Raw genomic sequence first — 15,229 nt, 5'->3', positions numbered from 1 at the left:
CAATACTGTGGTCATTTACCTCCATGTCCACACAATACTGTGGTCATTTACCTCCATGTCCACACCACACTCTGTGATGTGCAATGACTGTGAAGTTACGTGTATCAGCAGCTACGCTAAGTGACGGGTCAGCATCTCCATCAGCCCTAGACCTCCGTGTCAACCTAGACAACTTGTTCTACTGGAGGGTGATTCGTGTGCAACCAGCCGACACAGTATTGATTCCTATAGCGGCTAGCCCAGGTGAGAACGTTGGTCCACTTTTGGTTTCATCAAATTGTGTGTGTGTGTTCGGAGCTTGTGATCGGATGATTGTGTAAGGCAAAATAGCTTTAATGTGCATCAATGTTATTCCATATTTTAATCATATGACTTTTATTCGTATGGCTGTAATATAAGACCCACAGGGATCTATGTATAGTAAAATCACGTGGATAAATCTATTAAAAAAAAACGGGTTGGTGTGAGTAGTGATAATGTGTGATTGAAGGGCTACACACGTCACTAAAGAAGAGCGAGGATTTAATTGATCAGTCAGATAAGTATAGATGTAAGTGTATCCATTACTATTTTTTTCACATGTAACATTTGTGATTACTTACATGTAACAATTGTGATTATTTACATGCAACTTCTGTGATTATTTACGTGTAACATCGGTTAACATTTAAGAGTAATATTTGTTATTACTTACATTAAGCATTTGTTATTATTTACATTTAAGATGTATTACTACTTACATATAGCATTTGCTATGCTTTAAATGTCTCATTTTATTTCCGTTTCATTTTTACTTTTTCGTATATACGAAGTATAGAGAAAGTCTTGTAATCGTGCAAAAAAAAAAAATCGAGATTTTTACAAATCTCGACGTTTCACACCTCACTGATACGGAAAAACATAATTTTGCAATCTTGTCCGTATGTCTGTGTGTCTGTCTGTGTGTCTGTCTGTCTGTCCGTGTGTAAACACGATAACTTGAGTACCGTTACAGCTAGGTTGATGAAATTTCATATATAAGTATTTAATCAAAATCGTAGATCCGTATCAACTTTTGAGCGATTTCCGAAAACCGGAAGTGGTACTTTTCCTACTTTGAATTTTTCAAAAGCCTATAACTTGGGTACTATTTCAGATAGATAAATGAAATTTCATATGTAAGTAAAAGATCTAATTCTGTACCTTCTATTAAGTTTTGAGTCATTTCCGTTGACTGGAAGTAGTACTTTACGCTAGTTCCGATTTCTCAAAAAACCGGGAGTGATCTCCCCTAAACTTTCTCGAATATTCTTATATAAAACAACAGGGGATGAGAATTCGGGCTATAGACATGATTTTTAATCCATTTTAAATACTTAAAGTTTAATAAACCGGGAGTGATCTCCCCTAAACTTTCTCGAATATTCTTATATAAAATAACAGGGGATGGGAACTCGGGCTATAGACATGATTTTTAATCCATTTTAAATACTTTAAGTTTTAAAAATAGAATAAAATCTCGTAGACAAATTAATTGCACACCAAGTGAACGTGAAATAAAAAAGCGCATAATAGTGCGCAATATTATTATTACTTTTAAAATTTACATTAGTTTTTTGAGAAATCGGAAGTAGCGTAAAGTACTACTTCCAGTCAACGGAAATGACTCAAAATTTAATAGAAGGTAGAGAATTAGAGAAATACTTATATATGAAATTTCATCAACCTAGCTGTAACGGTACTCAAGTTATCGTGTTTACACACGGACACACACACACACAGACACACACACACACAGACACACAGACATACGGACAAGATTGCAAAATTATGTTTTTCCGTATCAGTGAGATGCAAAACGTCGAGATTTGCAAAAATCTCGATTTTTTTTTTTTTTGCACGATTACAAGACTTTCTCTATACTTCGTATATACGAGAAAGTAAAAAACTAATGTAAATTTTAAAAGTAATAATAATATTGCGCACTATTATGCGCTTTTTTATTTGGCGTTCACTTGGTGTGCAATTAATTTGTCTACGAGATTTTATTCTATTTTTAAAACTTTAAGTATTTAAAATGGATTAAAAATCATGTCTATAGCCCGAGTTCCCATCCCCTGTTATTTTATATAAGAATATTCGAGAAAGTTTAGGGGAGATCACTCCCGGTTTATTTCCCCTTAGTATAAGGAAACATATTTTTGTAATGGTTACAGTAATAAGTAACGATGGAGGATTTTTCAGACTGGATATTACAAATATATTAGTTATGTTTTTGTTAGTACAGAGATCAATATAACCGTAAAGGTTAAAAATTATTGAATCTCATCTTTTCCCGTTCGTGCCCAAGACAAATCTGTTTTAATAACACCCGAAAAAAATGGGTATAATGTGGTCAGCACTATGCCAGGCAGCCTTCATTTCCATAACGTGAATTAAGTACCCATCAGGTGCATTTCTGTCAGGTATTTTTACCAGATTTTCTTTCTATCGGATATTTTTTTTTATATTTTTGCTCCTTCATTAAATATTAAAATATATAGGTAAAATGGCGACAGGCGTTGTGAGAGGTTTTGTCTAAGAAATTTTGTTTGGATATTTCTCTCTGAGAAATTTTGTTTGGATATTTCTCTCTGATATATTTTGTTTGGGATATTCCTCTCTGGGTTATATTGTTTGGGATATTTCTCTCTGAAATATTTTGTTTGGGATATTTTCTATGAGATGTTTTGTCCGTGAGATGTTTTTTTCTGGGACATTGTGTCTGATATCATTTGTCCTGGGATCACTTGTCCGTGAAATATTTTATTTAGGATATTTTATCTGAGGTTATTTGTCCTGAGATCGTTTTTTCTTAAAACTAAGTAAAACATCAGATTTTTTCAGTTTAAAATTTTTTAATGTTCTAATATGCAGTTTTTATCACAGAATATCAACACTAGTCAAGGTGTCTCAGGACAGCTGTACAGTTTCTACCGCTATAGCTTTATAGCGACGAAAATATGGCGGCTTTTGGACTTATTGAAGCCACTTCGATTACCGTTGTCTTGGTGGTGTTATGTAAGCATACATATATTTGATTTTTTTTAAAAAGAACATCTCTTTAGGAGTAAAATAAAGCAAATCTAGGTAAACAATACCCGGATATTGATTGTTTAAAACAGAATCCTCTCATGTTACATCATTGAGTTTTGGCACTGTGTGTCACTTAACTGTTTTGTCTTTTAGAATCATAGCAAGCCCGTAGTAGAGTCTACCTTGGTCATCCACCTCCATGTCCACCCCACACTGGGGTCATACACCCCCATGACCACCTCAAACAGTGGACATCGACCCCAATGACCACCCCACACTGTTGTCATCCACCAAGTCTTCAATATCCAAACCACTTTCCCCCAGACCCAAGAGATTCCAAAACTATGTGACGCAAACAGTTTTTTTTTTCAGATGGAGTTCAACCCCCCCCCCTCCCCCCGTGAAAGCTCTCATCATCCACTGCAATCCTTAGAAACTTTAAAAAATTTACTCAATATAATCCATAAATACCAAAATTGACTAAACACAATCTGATTAATTCGTCACAAATCAGAACTTCCCCTCTATAGATACGTTATGTAGTTTACAATGTATTGTTTTCTTGTTCACAAAAAAATGTTTTTAGGCTCGGCTGAAACACCAGAGCAGGCTCCAACCGTGTATGTCTACAACATCCCTGTGCATCAAGGACAAACTGTGCGGCTGAAGGCGTATCACTCCATGGTGGATATCACGTGGGAGGTGGAGGGGGGAGAGGTCAGCGTGACAAACGTCACGTTAGAGTGTGGCAGTTTGGGCCAGACAACCAACGGATCACGTGGGACGTACAGAGCGTCATACACGTCATTCACGTCATCCCTAAGCAGACGTCGGTGTGTGTGTACAGCCAATCACGTGACTGGTGTATCCAAGGCCACGACGTTTTACCTCAAGCCAGACCGTAGGAAGGATTTCTCTTCTATTTATAATTCATCTCCTGCTTTAGGATTGTTCCCCCCGTTGTATGATGTTATGTGTTACATGGTGATGAGATACGCGATTCAGATTTCCAGAAAGTGAACAGAAAAACTGGCTAAGAATTTGCACCCCCCCCCCCCCCTCAAACTTTCGATTTGCACCCCCCCCCCCCTCCTCAAACTGCAAAAATACACCTAAAATGACATTTTAATTTGTTTTTACAACCCATTTTGGCGCCCCCTAAGGTCGGCGCCCGGAGACATATGTCCCCCCTGCCCCCCCCCCCCTTCCCATCGCTAAACCTCTGCCAAGAGGTTCTATGATGTCTACTCTAACGAAAAATGTTCCCTACCACTCCCTCCCTCCTGCTCTCTCTCTCTCCTAGCTCTCTCTATCTCTCTCTCTCTCTACCTCCCATTATCTCTTTCACGCATACACACCTACAAAGTAATATTACTAAGAACATATCCCACACCAGACCCCTCTTGTCCCATAAAGCACTAAAGCACTACTCGGCTTAAAATATCGCACTAAAATTGTATAGGTAATTAATTACCAAACAGCAGTCTTAAATTGTGCAGATTGTCTGTTTGAGAAAATACCTCCAGGTACCATTGGTAACTTCTATTGGTAACTTCTATTGCTAACTTTTATTGGTAACTTATATTGGTAACTTCTATTGGTAACTTCTATTGGTAGCTTATATTGGTAACTTTTATTGGTAACCTCTATTGGTAACTTATATTGGTAACTTCTATTCACTTTAAATTCTAGCTACACCAGAAATTGTGAAGTTCACAGCCAATGGCGAGGGTTCTTTACTAAAGGTCAGCATAAACCAACCAATCAAGTTTGTCTGTAGTGCTGTAGATGACCTCTACGACGCAGACTGTACGTTGAAAGCAGTAACCTCAGGTACCAACAGATCTACACCTCTGTTTTAACTTTGTATAGGTGGCTTTGTTCACGAATTATAGGATACCATCTATTTTGCTGTGTATTGTACTAGACTGTATAATAGCTATTTACATATATTGTACCAACCGTATGATAACTATCGTTCATGTATCGTGCAAACCTGTATGATAACTATTTTTGTATATTGTCATCATCATCATCATTCTCCCTTTTCGTTCCTTGGGAGAACATATGGACTCTGTCAAAGATCTCCTCTCTCCGCGGTCTGACTGCTGCCACTAGATTCAGCAGTCCCCAATTCCGTCCTATCCTTTCGGTCTTTTTCCTGCACGTTGCCATGTCTTCCTGTGACGACCCCTTCGTCGCTTGCCTTGGGGGTCGTCCATAAATGACGTCACACTCGTAGGGGGTACATAATTTTGTGACGGTGTGTGATGAAGGGGAGGGGGGGTTCAGATGGCGGGACGTCACTTTTTTTGCATATAAAAAAACAATGTTAGAAAACGAGTTTGAGCCGTTATTTCGCGTTTTAGAAAACTGTTTTAATAAATTGTAATAGGAATTGATCAAAATGTTGACAGAGTTCTGACAAGATTTTGGAAAAATATTGATGTTTTAAGAAAAATTCAATAGAAATTTTGAGGGGGTTGTCGGCTGAGGTGTAACGTCGTTTTAAGTGGGGCGGGGGTCTGGCTTTTTGTGACGACGTGTGACGGAGGGGAGGGGGAAGGTAAAAATCGTCGAAAAAAGCGTGACGTCATATATGGATGACCCTTTGGGGATTCCACTGTTGTCAGAATCCTTTGCATCGTCATATTTTATCCGTGTTTGCCTTTCTTTAATTTCTTGTCCATACGTCTCCCATTTGTATATTATACCAGGCACAATACTGAACAGCGGATCCTGTTCTCGAACATTCGAAGGATTCGTCACAGATATACCAGCAGTGGGAGGGTGTGGGGTGAGCGAGAAATACGAGTGTAAAGCGACACGGCGCGGCCTGTTGAGTGACAGCAAGACACTACAGGTGGATACAGTGTGTAAGTGGCTTTACAGGTTTACAGGTGGTTATAGTGTGAAAGTTACTTTACGACTCTAAAGGTGGTTATAGTGTGAACGTTACTTTACGACTCTATAGGTGGTTATAGTGTGAAAGTTACTTAACAACTTTACAGGTTGTTATAGTGTGAAAGTTACTTTACGACTCTATAGGTGGTTATGGTGTGAAAGTTACTTTACGACTCTATAGGTGGTTATACTGTGTTACGTTGTTTTAAAATGTCACAAAAATTAAATTACTATGTTTTTACATATGCCACATATTTTGACTGTTATGTATCCGTCTGTTTCAATAGGGCTGGTAAGTAGGTCACCAACCAGTTCTACGGCTCAATAAAACCTGCATGACCCATAGAACTGATTGTTCACCTACTTACCAGCCCTATAGCAATGCTATATATTACATATATTTATAACATTTGTGATTATGGATTTTCACATACGTCGATAGCAGTTTAACATCAGGTAGGGAAAGGGTGGTCACAACAGGTTGCTTAACTTACGCTTACACTGCCAAAGTAATTTTAAACATAACAATTTTAAGCTTATGTTAGAATTTCTTTGACAGTAGAAGAGTTTAAGATCCTGCACGATTCATACAAATCAAGTAAACTGTATACGCTTAGGTGGAGATTGATATCCGCAGTCATTTCTTCTTAGTCAGAATGTGTTTTACTTTTAATAACCAAATATAAAAAGCTTTATAATAATAACCATTTGAATGCGCTGATAACTTTAATAATATAGTTTTTTAAACTTGCTTTTTTTAATAAACATAAGTCGCAAAAAGTGTAAGCCATTTTATGAGCGACCGGTGTATTGTTAGTAGAGTTCAGACAGCCATAAATACAATCTTTTTAGAAACTTTATAGAAGTAACATAAGACATGTCGCATCGCACTATTCTCTGTTTTTATTTTGGTTATTTTTAACTTTCTACAGGTAATACAGGTAATACAGGTGTACTTTCTGTGGCCTGGAATGTCCTGTTGTTGACATTTCTGGTCCTGTGTAGGGTAGTCATGGTCTAGTCTTAAGCCAGAGTCCGCCATCTTGTAGCGTTATCCGTATGTTGGATAAAGAATGTTTTAGGAATTAATGTAACACATGTGCTACTAAAAATAATCCAAGGAAAATATATAGTACATCTATTATTGTAATACGATGCTGCAGATTTTTTAAAAATATAAATGTTCTATTATTTAATACATTTCTATTTTGACACACAACTCTGTTAAAATTACATAAAAAATGTATTAGTCATTTCTATTTCAAAGCTATTACGCTAAAATAGCTTAAAATGGTTTATCTAATGGCTGTGTACATTATATAACTGAGTATGTGTTTGTGGATAAATGTACTAGTACCGGAAGAAATTAATGTACATTATTTAGCACTTTACACATTACTAAATTATTTTTTTAATTTGTAATGTAAATCATAAACCTGTTGATTTATCTGTACGAGATTATTAAAAAATCGAACAAAAATTAACAGGTTATTTTTCAAGTTTTTAACCATTTTTTTTCAGGTAATAATTAATTTAATTCACCGTAATAAATTAACAAAGAGCAAGTTATCCTAAAGTATATGTCAATAAAAAATATTTCCTCTGACAAACATAACTAGAAAACTGCTAGACTGCACTTTATGGGACTAGTTCTCTTGCATTCCCTGAAGCGAAAAAAAAACTTATGTTTTCCTACATATCGAAACTTTTAATTGAATGTGATATGCTAATCATCATAGGCAAAATATATTATAAACTAATGGTTTGATTGGTGGAGAATTGACGCGGGGGGGGGGGGGGGTGTCGCGTGCTAGAACTAGCAGTTGCAAGAATTGGCACGGATAAGAATTAGCTGTCGCGAGATTCAGCAGCTACGTGAATTGATACGGGTCATGAAGGAAATTCAAGGAACAGGGAAAGGAATCGATGGGTACCAGATTTACCAATATTAAACAGTTACTCCCCCTACCCAACAAACTGGTTAATAAAAGATTCAAAAAAAAATAAATGACGTCACACTCGTAGGGGGGAGAGGATCCGTAATTTTGTGACGGTGTGTGATGAGGGGGAGGGGGGTTTATAAAAAAGCAATGTTAGAAAACGAGTTTTAGCCGTTATTTCGCGTTTTGGAAAACGGTTTTAATAATTGTAATATGAATTGATCGTAATACTTCAAGAAGAAAAAAAAGCGTGACGTCATTTATGGATGACCCAGAGGCGTAGCGACCCTTCCCGGCTCCCGGTGACAAACTTTCAATTTGGCGCCCCCTCGGAAGCAAATACCATCCCCTCAAACTTTCGATTTGCACCCCCCCCCCCCTCAATCTTTCGATTTGCATCCCCCCCCCCCCTCAAACTATTTATAATGCAAAAATGCAGCTAAAATGACATTTCAATTTGTTTTTACAACCCATTTTGGCGCCCTCTAAGGTCGGCGCCCGGGGACAAATGTACCCCCCTGCCCCCCTCCCATCGCTACGCCTCTGGGATGATCTCTTACACTTCCTTCCTTCCTTATACGGAAACCGGCTCAGAAGGTTCACTTCCATTAGCCAGGCAGCAGAGTTTCTTCCAGGCATCTCTTCGGGGGGGCAAAGCCCCCCCGAAAATTTTTTACCGCCCCCCCCCCCCCCCCCCCCCCGAACGAAATGAAATTTATATAATTTATATAGAAAATATATACTTTTAACAGTGTCCGCCCCCCCCCCCCCGAAGAAAGTTTACCGCCCCCCCCGAAAATTTCAAGTGCCCCCCCCCCCCGGAGAAAAAAGTCTGGAAGAAACACTGCCAGGCAGGCCTCAGTGTGGCAAACCCCGAGAGAGTTTCCCACACATCGGGCTTTTCTTCCCCACCCACCAGACGCGGGACGTCGTCCTACCGCCTGGTACGCAGCTTGATCGTGGGGGGCATTCCGCCAGATCAAAACCCTCTAGCTGCTGTTATCTCCCACTGGCCATTCCGCACCCACTAGGGGGGACATGAGTTTGGTCGGACCAGTGGCATTATTCCGAAGCCCCGTTAAGGCCGCCGCTTAAAGTCAAAAGAAAGATCAGGCGGCGGACTCTTTTGGTTCCCGGCAGTCTTGCACCTCTCCTCCCCCACGCTATTATGTGGGGGGACTTGGGAGTCCGACGTACCAGGCTCTTCGGAAGTGCCGAACGCATACAGCAGTTCTACTCGGCCAGATCAAAAGCCTCTAGCTGCTGTTGGCTACCACTAGCCATTCCGCACCCACTATGGGGGGTCATGAGTTTGGTCCGACTAGTGGCACTCTTCTGAAGCCACGTGAAGGCCGCAGCTTAAAGTCAAGATATCTGGTTAGGGTCGAGAGCAAACCCTTCTTGGTTCCCGGCAGTCTTGCACCTCTCCTCCCCCACGCTATTTATAGCAAGCAACGAAGATTCGCCCGTCTAGTGCGGACAAATCTCCTGGCTCGCTATCATGTAGAGGACTTGGGAGTCCGAGGTACCAGGCTAGTTATTTTGTTGTTTTTTTAACAATGTTTTTTTGTTGTATGCTTAGATCATCCACATCCTTTTTCTAAAATGTCAAGTTTTTATTGAAATTTGTATTAAATTAAAAGGAATTGTCCACAAATTTGTCTTCGTTTGGAGCTCTTTGCTTGTGTAGGCCTACATTGTAATTTATTTTGTGTAGTAGTAGTAAAGCGTCATTTAAGTTCATTAAACGTGTGTGCCATCATCTTTTCCCTTTTGTGCCCAAGACACACGTGGCCGCCACAGAAAGCTCCCTCCATTTTGTCGGTGTACGTCAATGTTCCTGGCAGTCCCCCATAACAGTCCTGTCTCTGCCAGCTGCTTCCACGCCGTGCTCACTTGCGTGTGAAGTATGTTTAACACTCACAGTTCCCCATCAGGAACACAGGTGATGACGTTCAGTCATGTGTCATGTGATCACCTTGGTGCGCAACCGAACTCTAAAGCTTGAACTAGAAATTATTTCAGACAACTTTTTCGTTTTTTCAGAAAAATTGAAAAATGTGCAGATTTCCGGAAATTTTCAGAGCTGTTTAAAGCAAAACAAAATGCATAAAAACGTTTTAATAACAAGCTTGTATGTAATAATGATAAAATAATACTATTTAAATAACAATAAAGAAAACTAATTTCAGAACATTTTAGTTAATTTTTTTTTAAATTAGTCATACAATTAAGTTAAATTTTATGTCAGATTGCGTTGTCATCGGGTTTTGACCTACATGCCAACTTTGAAACGAATCGGCCAGTTAGATTAGAAGAGTTCAAAATTTTGCTCGTCAGTTTCGATTTATGACAATAGACAAAAGCAAGAAAGCCAGAGGAAGTAAGTTAAATAAAAGCTTTTAAAAAGTTAAAGAATTAATATTAACATCCTGAACCCACTTATCGCGATCATTATGGCAGTTAACATTTAAACTGACAACAATAACTATATATATTTATACAACTTACGAGAGCCCTCTATGGTCTGCAGCAGTGGTTCTTAACCTGGGTTCGATCGAACCCCAAGGTTGGGTGAGTTAGTCTCAGGGGTTTGTAGAAGGTCAAAACACGCCCGACTCAATTGATCTAAGATCAGATTTTGTCAGTGAGGACGATTAAAGTATTAACAAGAGTTCAGTGAATGCGCATGTAGTGGGGGTTGATTCATGCAAACAGGTTAAGAACCACTGTTTTACAGTGGGTGGTTTAGATTGTATCAGTGTCTGTTGTTACACCCTTAACTACCAGCTTTAATGGTGCGGGTGGGGGGATGTCCTAGATCTAGATCTATCCAGCAGTATGTGTCCTGGTTCCGCCCCATTTTACGACCTGGGACAGTCACAACAAGTGGGAAGCAGACGATAAAGTTCCCAGGATTGGCAATGTAAACACACAAACAACGGTAAAAACCTGGTTACTTCCGTCTAAGTCGAAAGTTTCAATCCACTTCATCAGAGACAGATTTACAACCGCCGCACCTCAAGGGCTTTTCTATGAATTTTTATTTCTCCACTTCAAAACTGGGTTGTGTATTTAATACTTTACCCCCTCTTATCTACTTTGTCTATAGAGTTGATTTTTTTTCTGCCACTACATTAATAAAGCGCTGAGAATGAGGATTGGTTTTTTGTGTTAATAAGCAGAAACATTGTCTTATATAATGCAAATCCGTGTATTCACCTTTCAAGACAGTTTATAACCCTGTTATACTTTCCTTGTTTAGCTCAACTATGGTACAACTACACCAAGCTGGCTTTACTTATTTAGCTATAATGCTACTGGTATTGAAAATACAACAAACATTTACAAAGTCTTTAAATTAATAAGCTTTTAAATGCCCTGAAAGAAAACAAACTTTCTTTCTTTAGTAAAAGCATTGGTCCCTAAGATTTCATGGGTGACAGATTATGCCTTTAATTAAAGTAATTAAAATAATTTTCTTTAGTGTTTACGCGAAGGAAAATTTAGCCATGAGTGAAATAAGAAGTGGTCCCAGAGTGCAGATGAAGTAGAGCTGACATTTCCTGACCTCAGGCTCAAGTCTAGACTAGGATCCGAACACGAGACGTCTAGATCTCTACCACTCGGACACACCAAAACTAGGCAGTCTTTAAATATATCATGTAGATAGACTTGATAAGTTTATTTTAGAAGATCATGTTTTCTAGTTGTTGTTTTTGTCTTTTTTTTTTAACAAAACGCCTGTTATCGAATAGAAAACAGTCTATCTACACATAAAAAACACAAATACCATTACCAAGTAAAATGATATCAAGATGTTAATAATTTTATTTTAAATGGTCAATTACTTTATTATTGTTTATATAAATTATGAAAAACTCTAACGGACATACAGTAACATGAAAACGTGAACATATTCAATATAAATCATACATGTAACATTATACTAAACATTATCCCATTCAAAAAGTTTTAGTTACAAAATAAAATTATGTTAATTTAGTATGAAAAACACAAAATAGTAGATAAATGGAAATACAAAACTATAAAATGTGTGAATGTGGCTTATGTACAAAAGTGATAGTTCACATTATTTTATTTACTAAAACAACTGTTCTGTTTAATCTAACGGTAAGAACTACAAGTTAAGCTTAACATAACAATAAGATATTTAAAAACATTAATACTTTACTGTTAATCTTTGCCGAAACATTATTTTCATTTTTTTAAAGTGCTATTCATTTTATTAACTTTTAACCAGAAAAAAAGGCAGGGAAATCGGTATACAGCCATCTTTCTTTCTTCTACTTTCTGTGATAAGAATCTGACAACCTCCACGCACCGTCGCACTAGAGTGACTCAGGTTGTAGATCAGACCAGGACTGTCCTACCCAGGACCAGAAGTGTCACCAACAGGACATTCCAAATCAATGCGCTGTGACTTGCACTACCTGTTGTTTTTTTTTAAAGTGAGAGAGAAAATATTTGGAGATATGCAAGTTGAGGTTGTGAACGTCGGCTTTTTTAGTAAGCACGACAAGTTTATTTTAAACAACGTTTGTTTTACTCACGTAGTGCGGATGGCTGGGGGTCATTACATTACACCCCCAACCACACCCAATCTTACATTTACCTTGCTAGATTCTGAGTGAGGTGTTGAATATAGTCGTCGTTTGGTTTTGATTCGGTTTTGTTTCCTTGTGTGTTTACAAAAGGGACAGTTTACAAAAGGGACATGCACCTTCAGTCGTGTCTTCAGTAAATTTGTGGCCATAGCTTCTACGTGATAATTGCAGAAAATGTATTTTTATTTTCTATTTTAATGGTTTTCTTTTATTTTTTTTCTTGTTATTAGTATACTTTAATCTTGGATTTTCATAACCAAAGTAAATGAGGTGCACCTGTCAGATATAAATCATTACAACAAGAACTTACCATTAACCAAAGTAAATGATGTGCTACTGTCAGATATAAAATATTACAACAAGAACTTACCATTAACCAAAGTAAATGATGTGCTACTGCCAGATATAAAATATTACAACAAGAACTCACCATTAACCAAAGTAAATGATGTGCTACTGCCAGATATAAAATATTACAACAAGAACTTACCATTAACCAAAGTAAATGATGTGCTACTGTCAGATATAAAATATTTCAACAAGAACTTACCATTAACCAAAGTAAATGAAGTGCTACTACCAGATATAAAATATTACAACAAGAACTTACCATTAACCAAAGTAAATGATGTGCTACTGTCAGATATAAAATATTACAACCAGAACTTACCATTAACCAAAGTAAATGATGTGCTACTGTCAGATAAAAATATTACAACTAGAACTTACCATTAACCAAAGTAAATGAAGTGCTACTGTCAGATATAAAATATTACAACAAGAACTTACCATTAACCAAAGTAAATGAAGTGCTACTACCAGATATAAAATATTACAACTAGAACTTACCATTAACCAAAGTAAATGAAGTGCTACTGTCAGATATAAAATATTACAACTAGAACTTACCATTAACCAAAGTAAATGATGTGCTACTGTCAGATATAAAATATTACAACAAGAACTTACCATTAACCAAAGTAAATGAAGTGCTACTGTCAGATATAAAATATTACAACAAGAACTCACCATTAACCAAAGTAAATGAAGTGCTCTTGTCAGATATAAAATATTACAACAAGAACTTACCATTAACCAAAGTAAATGAAGTGCTATTGTCAGATATAAAATATTACAACAAGAACTCACCATTAACCAAAGTAAATGAAGTGCTACTGTCAGATATAAAATATTACAACTAGAACTTACCATTAACCAAAGTAAATGAAGTGCTACTGTCAGATATAAAATATTACAACAAGAACTCACCATTAACCAAAGTAAATGAAGTGCTACTGTCAGATATAAAATATTACAACAAGAACTCACCATTAACCAAAGTAATGAAGTGCTCTTGTCAGATATAAAATATTGCAACAAGAACTCACCATTAACCAAAGTAAATGAAGTGCTACTGTCAGATATAAAATATTACAACAAGAACTTACCATTAACCAAAGTAAATGAAGTGCTCTCGTCGAAGAAACCAGCGTCCCTTGCAGTACAAACGCACACCACACTCCTCAAGTATTTCGTATAAGAGAAGGTAAACAATGCACTGTAGTCATATACGGTTCTGGTCACGGAGTCGCATCTCAATGTTAGGCTTCTCACCGTAGCTTCACCTGTACATTCGATCTCAACTTCCGTGGTGGATGGGGATAGCCGTACCGTCTGTCCGTTCGCAACAGTTTGGTTGTATATAACAACTACGGGAGGACTCGCTGCTTCTGAGAGTTTCACACAGCCTGAAAATAAAGTACCTGACATTACCTGTTTATCTTTATAACAGATTTTAAGGAGATAATTAAATGTTAATATACAAACTAAACTAAGTACTCGGGTAAGATCTTTTTCCAACTGTTACACGTTCGATTGAGCAACTGCATACTATCTCTGACCAAAGCCTAACCCAAACCTTTAATGTGCACGACACACGTGACTGGTCATCTAGTTTTTAACAAGCCGGGCTGTTCAATTGGTACTTACTCATAGTTCTGCTTGATCTCCACATTTTCTAGTTTCTGTCTAAGTTTGCATCATTATACTAACTGACAATCAATGTTTTAAACTTCTATTACCAAAATAAACATAAATATTTAACCCACACACAATAAGATATATTAGACTGTATTATTAAACGAATTCTCTTTATTCACAAATAATATTTTCAATACTTACAAAATATTGTGAAAAACACGGCAAAGAGGTTCGAATTAAAACAAACAATTGCCATTTTCATTCAACTGGTGTAAGCTATTCTTCTGTCCACGGAAAGTTGAAAAAATGTGATCTGTTCTAAAAGAAATGTAAAGTATATATAGACTTAAACGGTTGGTTACCCAAATATTATGACGGTTGCCGTTGATTAAAATTTGCATTTTATTTAACGATAAATATATTTGCAATCTTTTTATGGGGTGTAATGAAACGTCTTAAGTTTCAGATCAAGTAGACGGCATAAAAGCCGATTCCAGAAACCCGAGTAGATTTTTTTTTGGTCTACATCCGTAATCCGTACCGTGAAAGACAGGTCGCCGCCTGTTGTATTAGGTATGAGATTATGTTGTGCTATTAAACAATGCCATAGTGTCAGGCCGGATATGAGGGTGTGACGTTTTGTAGACGCCGGAAGAGTAGGCTCTCAAACACTGCTTTATTTTACAAATGGCACACATAGCCCACAGTCATGTAATAATAAGA

The 15,229-nt window shown here is 37.3% G+C and overlaps 1 protein-coding gene and 1 long non-coding RNA gene across 3 annotated transcripts; one reads left to right on the top strand and one right to left on the bottom strand.

Annotated features, from left to right (window-relative positions):
- Nucleotides 1-286: 286 nt before the first annotated feature.
- Nucleotides 287-7,726, top strand: LOC131948915 (uncharacterized). Of its 2 annotated transcripts, none has more exons than XM_059310642.1 (6): nucleotides 287-550; nucleotides 2,908-3,039; nucleotides 3,641-3,955; nucleotides 4,747-4,887; nucleotides 5,772-5,930; nucleotides 6,891-7,726. In XM_059310642.1, exons 2-6 carry the CDS (start codon nucleotides 2,982-2,984, stop codon nucleotides 6,977-6,979), a joined length of 762 nt encoding a protein of 253 aa, XP_059166625.1. In that variant the 5' UTR covers nucleotides 287-550; nucleotides 2,908-2,981; the 3' UTR covers nucleotides 6,980-7,726. The 2 variants fall into 2 exon arrangements, with proteins under 2 accessions (XP_059166625.1, XP_059166626.1); XM_059310643.1 differs by lacking the exon at nucleotides 287-550 and adding an exon at nucleotides 643-673.
- A 3,997-nt stretch (nucleotides 7,727-11,723) lies between these two features.
- On the bottom strand, nucleotides 11,724-15,008 carry LOC131948913 (uncharacterized). Its single transcript, XR_009388089.1, has 3 exons — nucleotides 14,708-15,008; nucleotides 13,975-14,274; nucleotides 11,724-12,352 (listed from the first exon to the last, which is right to left on the bottom strand). It is a non-coding gene; the product is annotated as an uncharacterized LOC131948913 (long non-coding RNA).
- Nucleotides 15,009-15,229: the final 221 nt, after the last annotated feature.

Source organism: Physella acuta, unplaced genomic scaffold (assembly GCF_028476545.2).
Source record: "Physella acuta isolate Inbredline_101_S28 unplaced genomic scaffold, ASM2847654v3 ptg000664l, whole genome shotgun sequence".
Classification (NCBI taxonomy): Eukaryota; Metazoa; Mollusca; class Gastropoda; family Physidae; genus Physella; species Physella acuta.
This window is presented reverse-complemented; position numbering and strand designations above follow the sequence as displayed.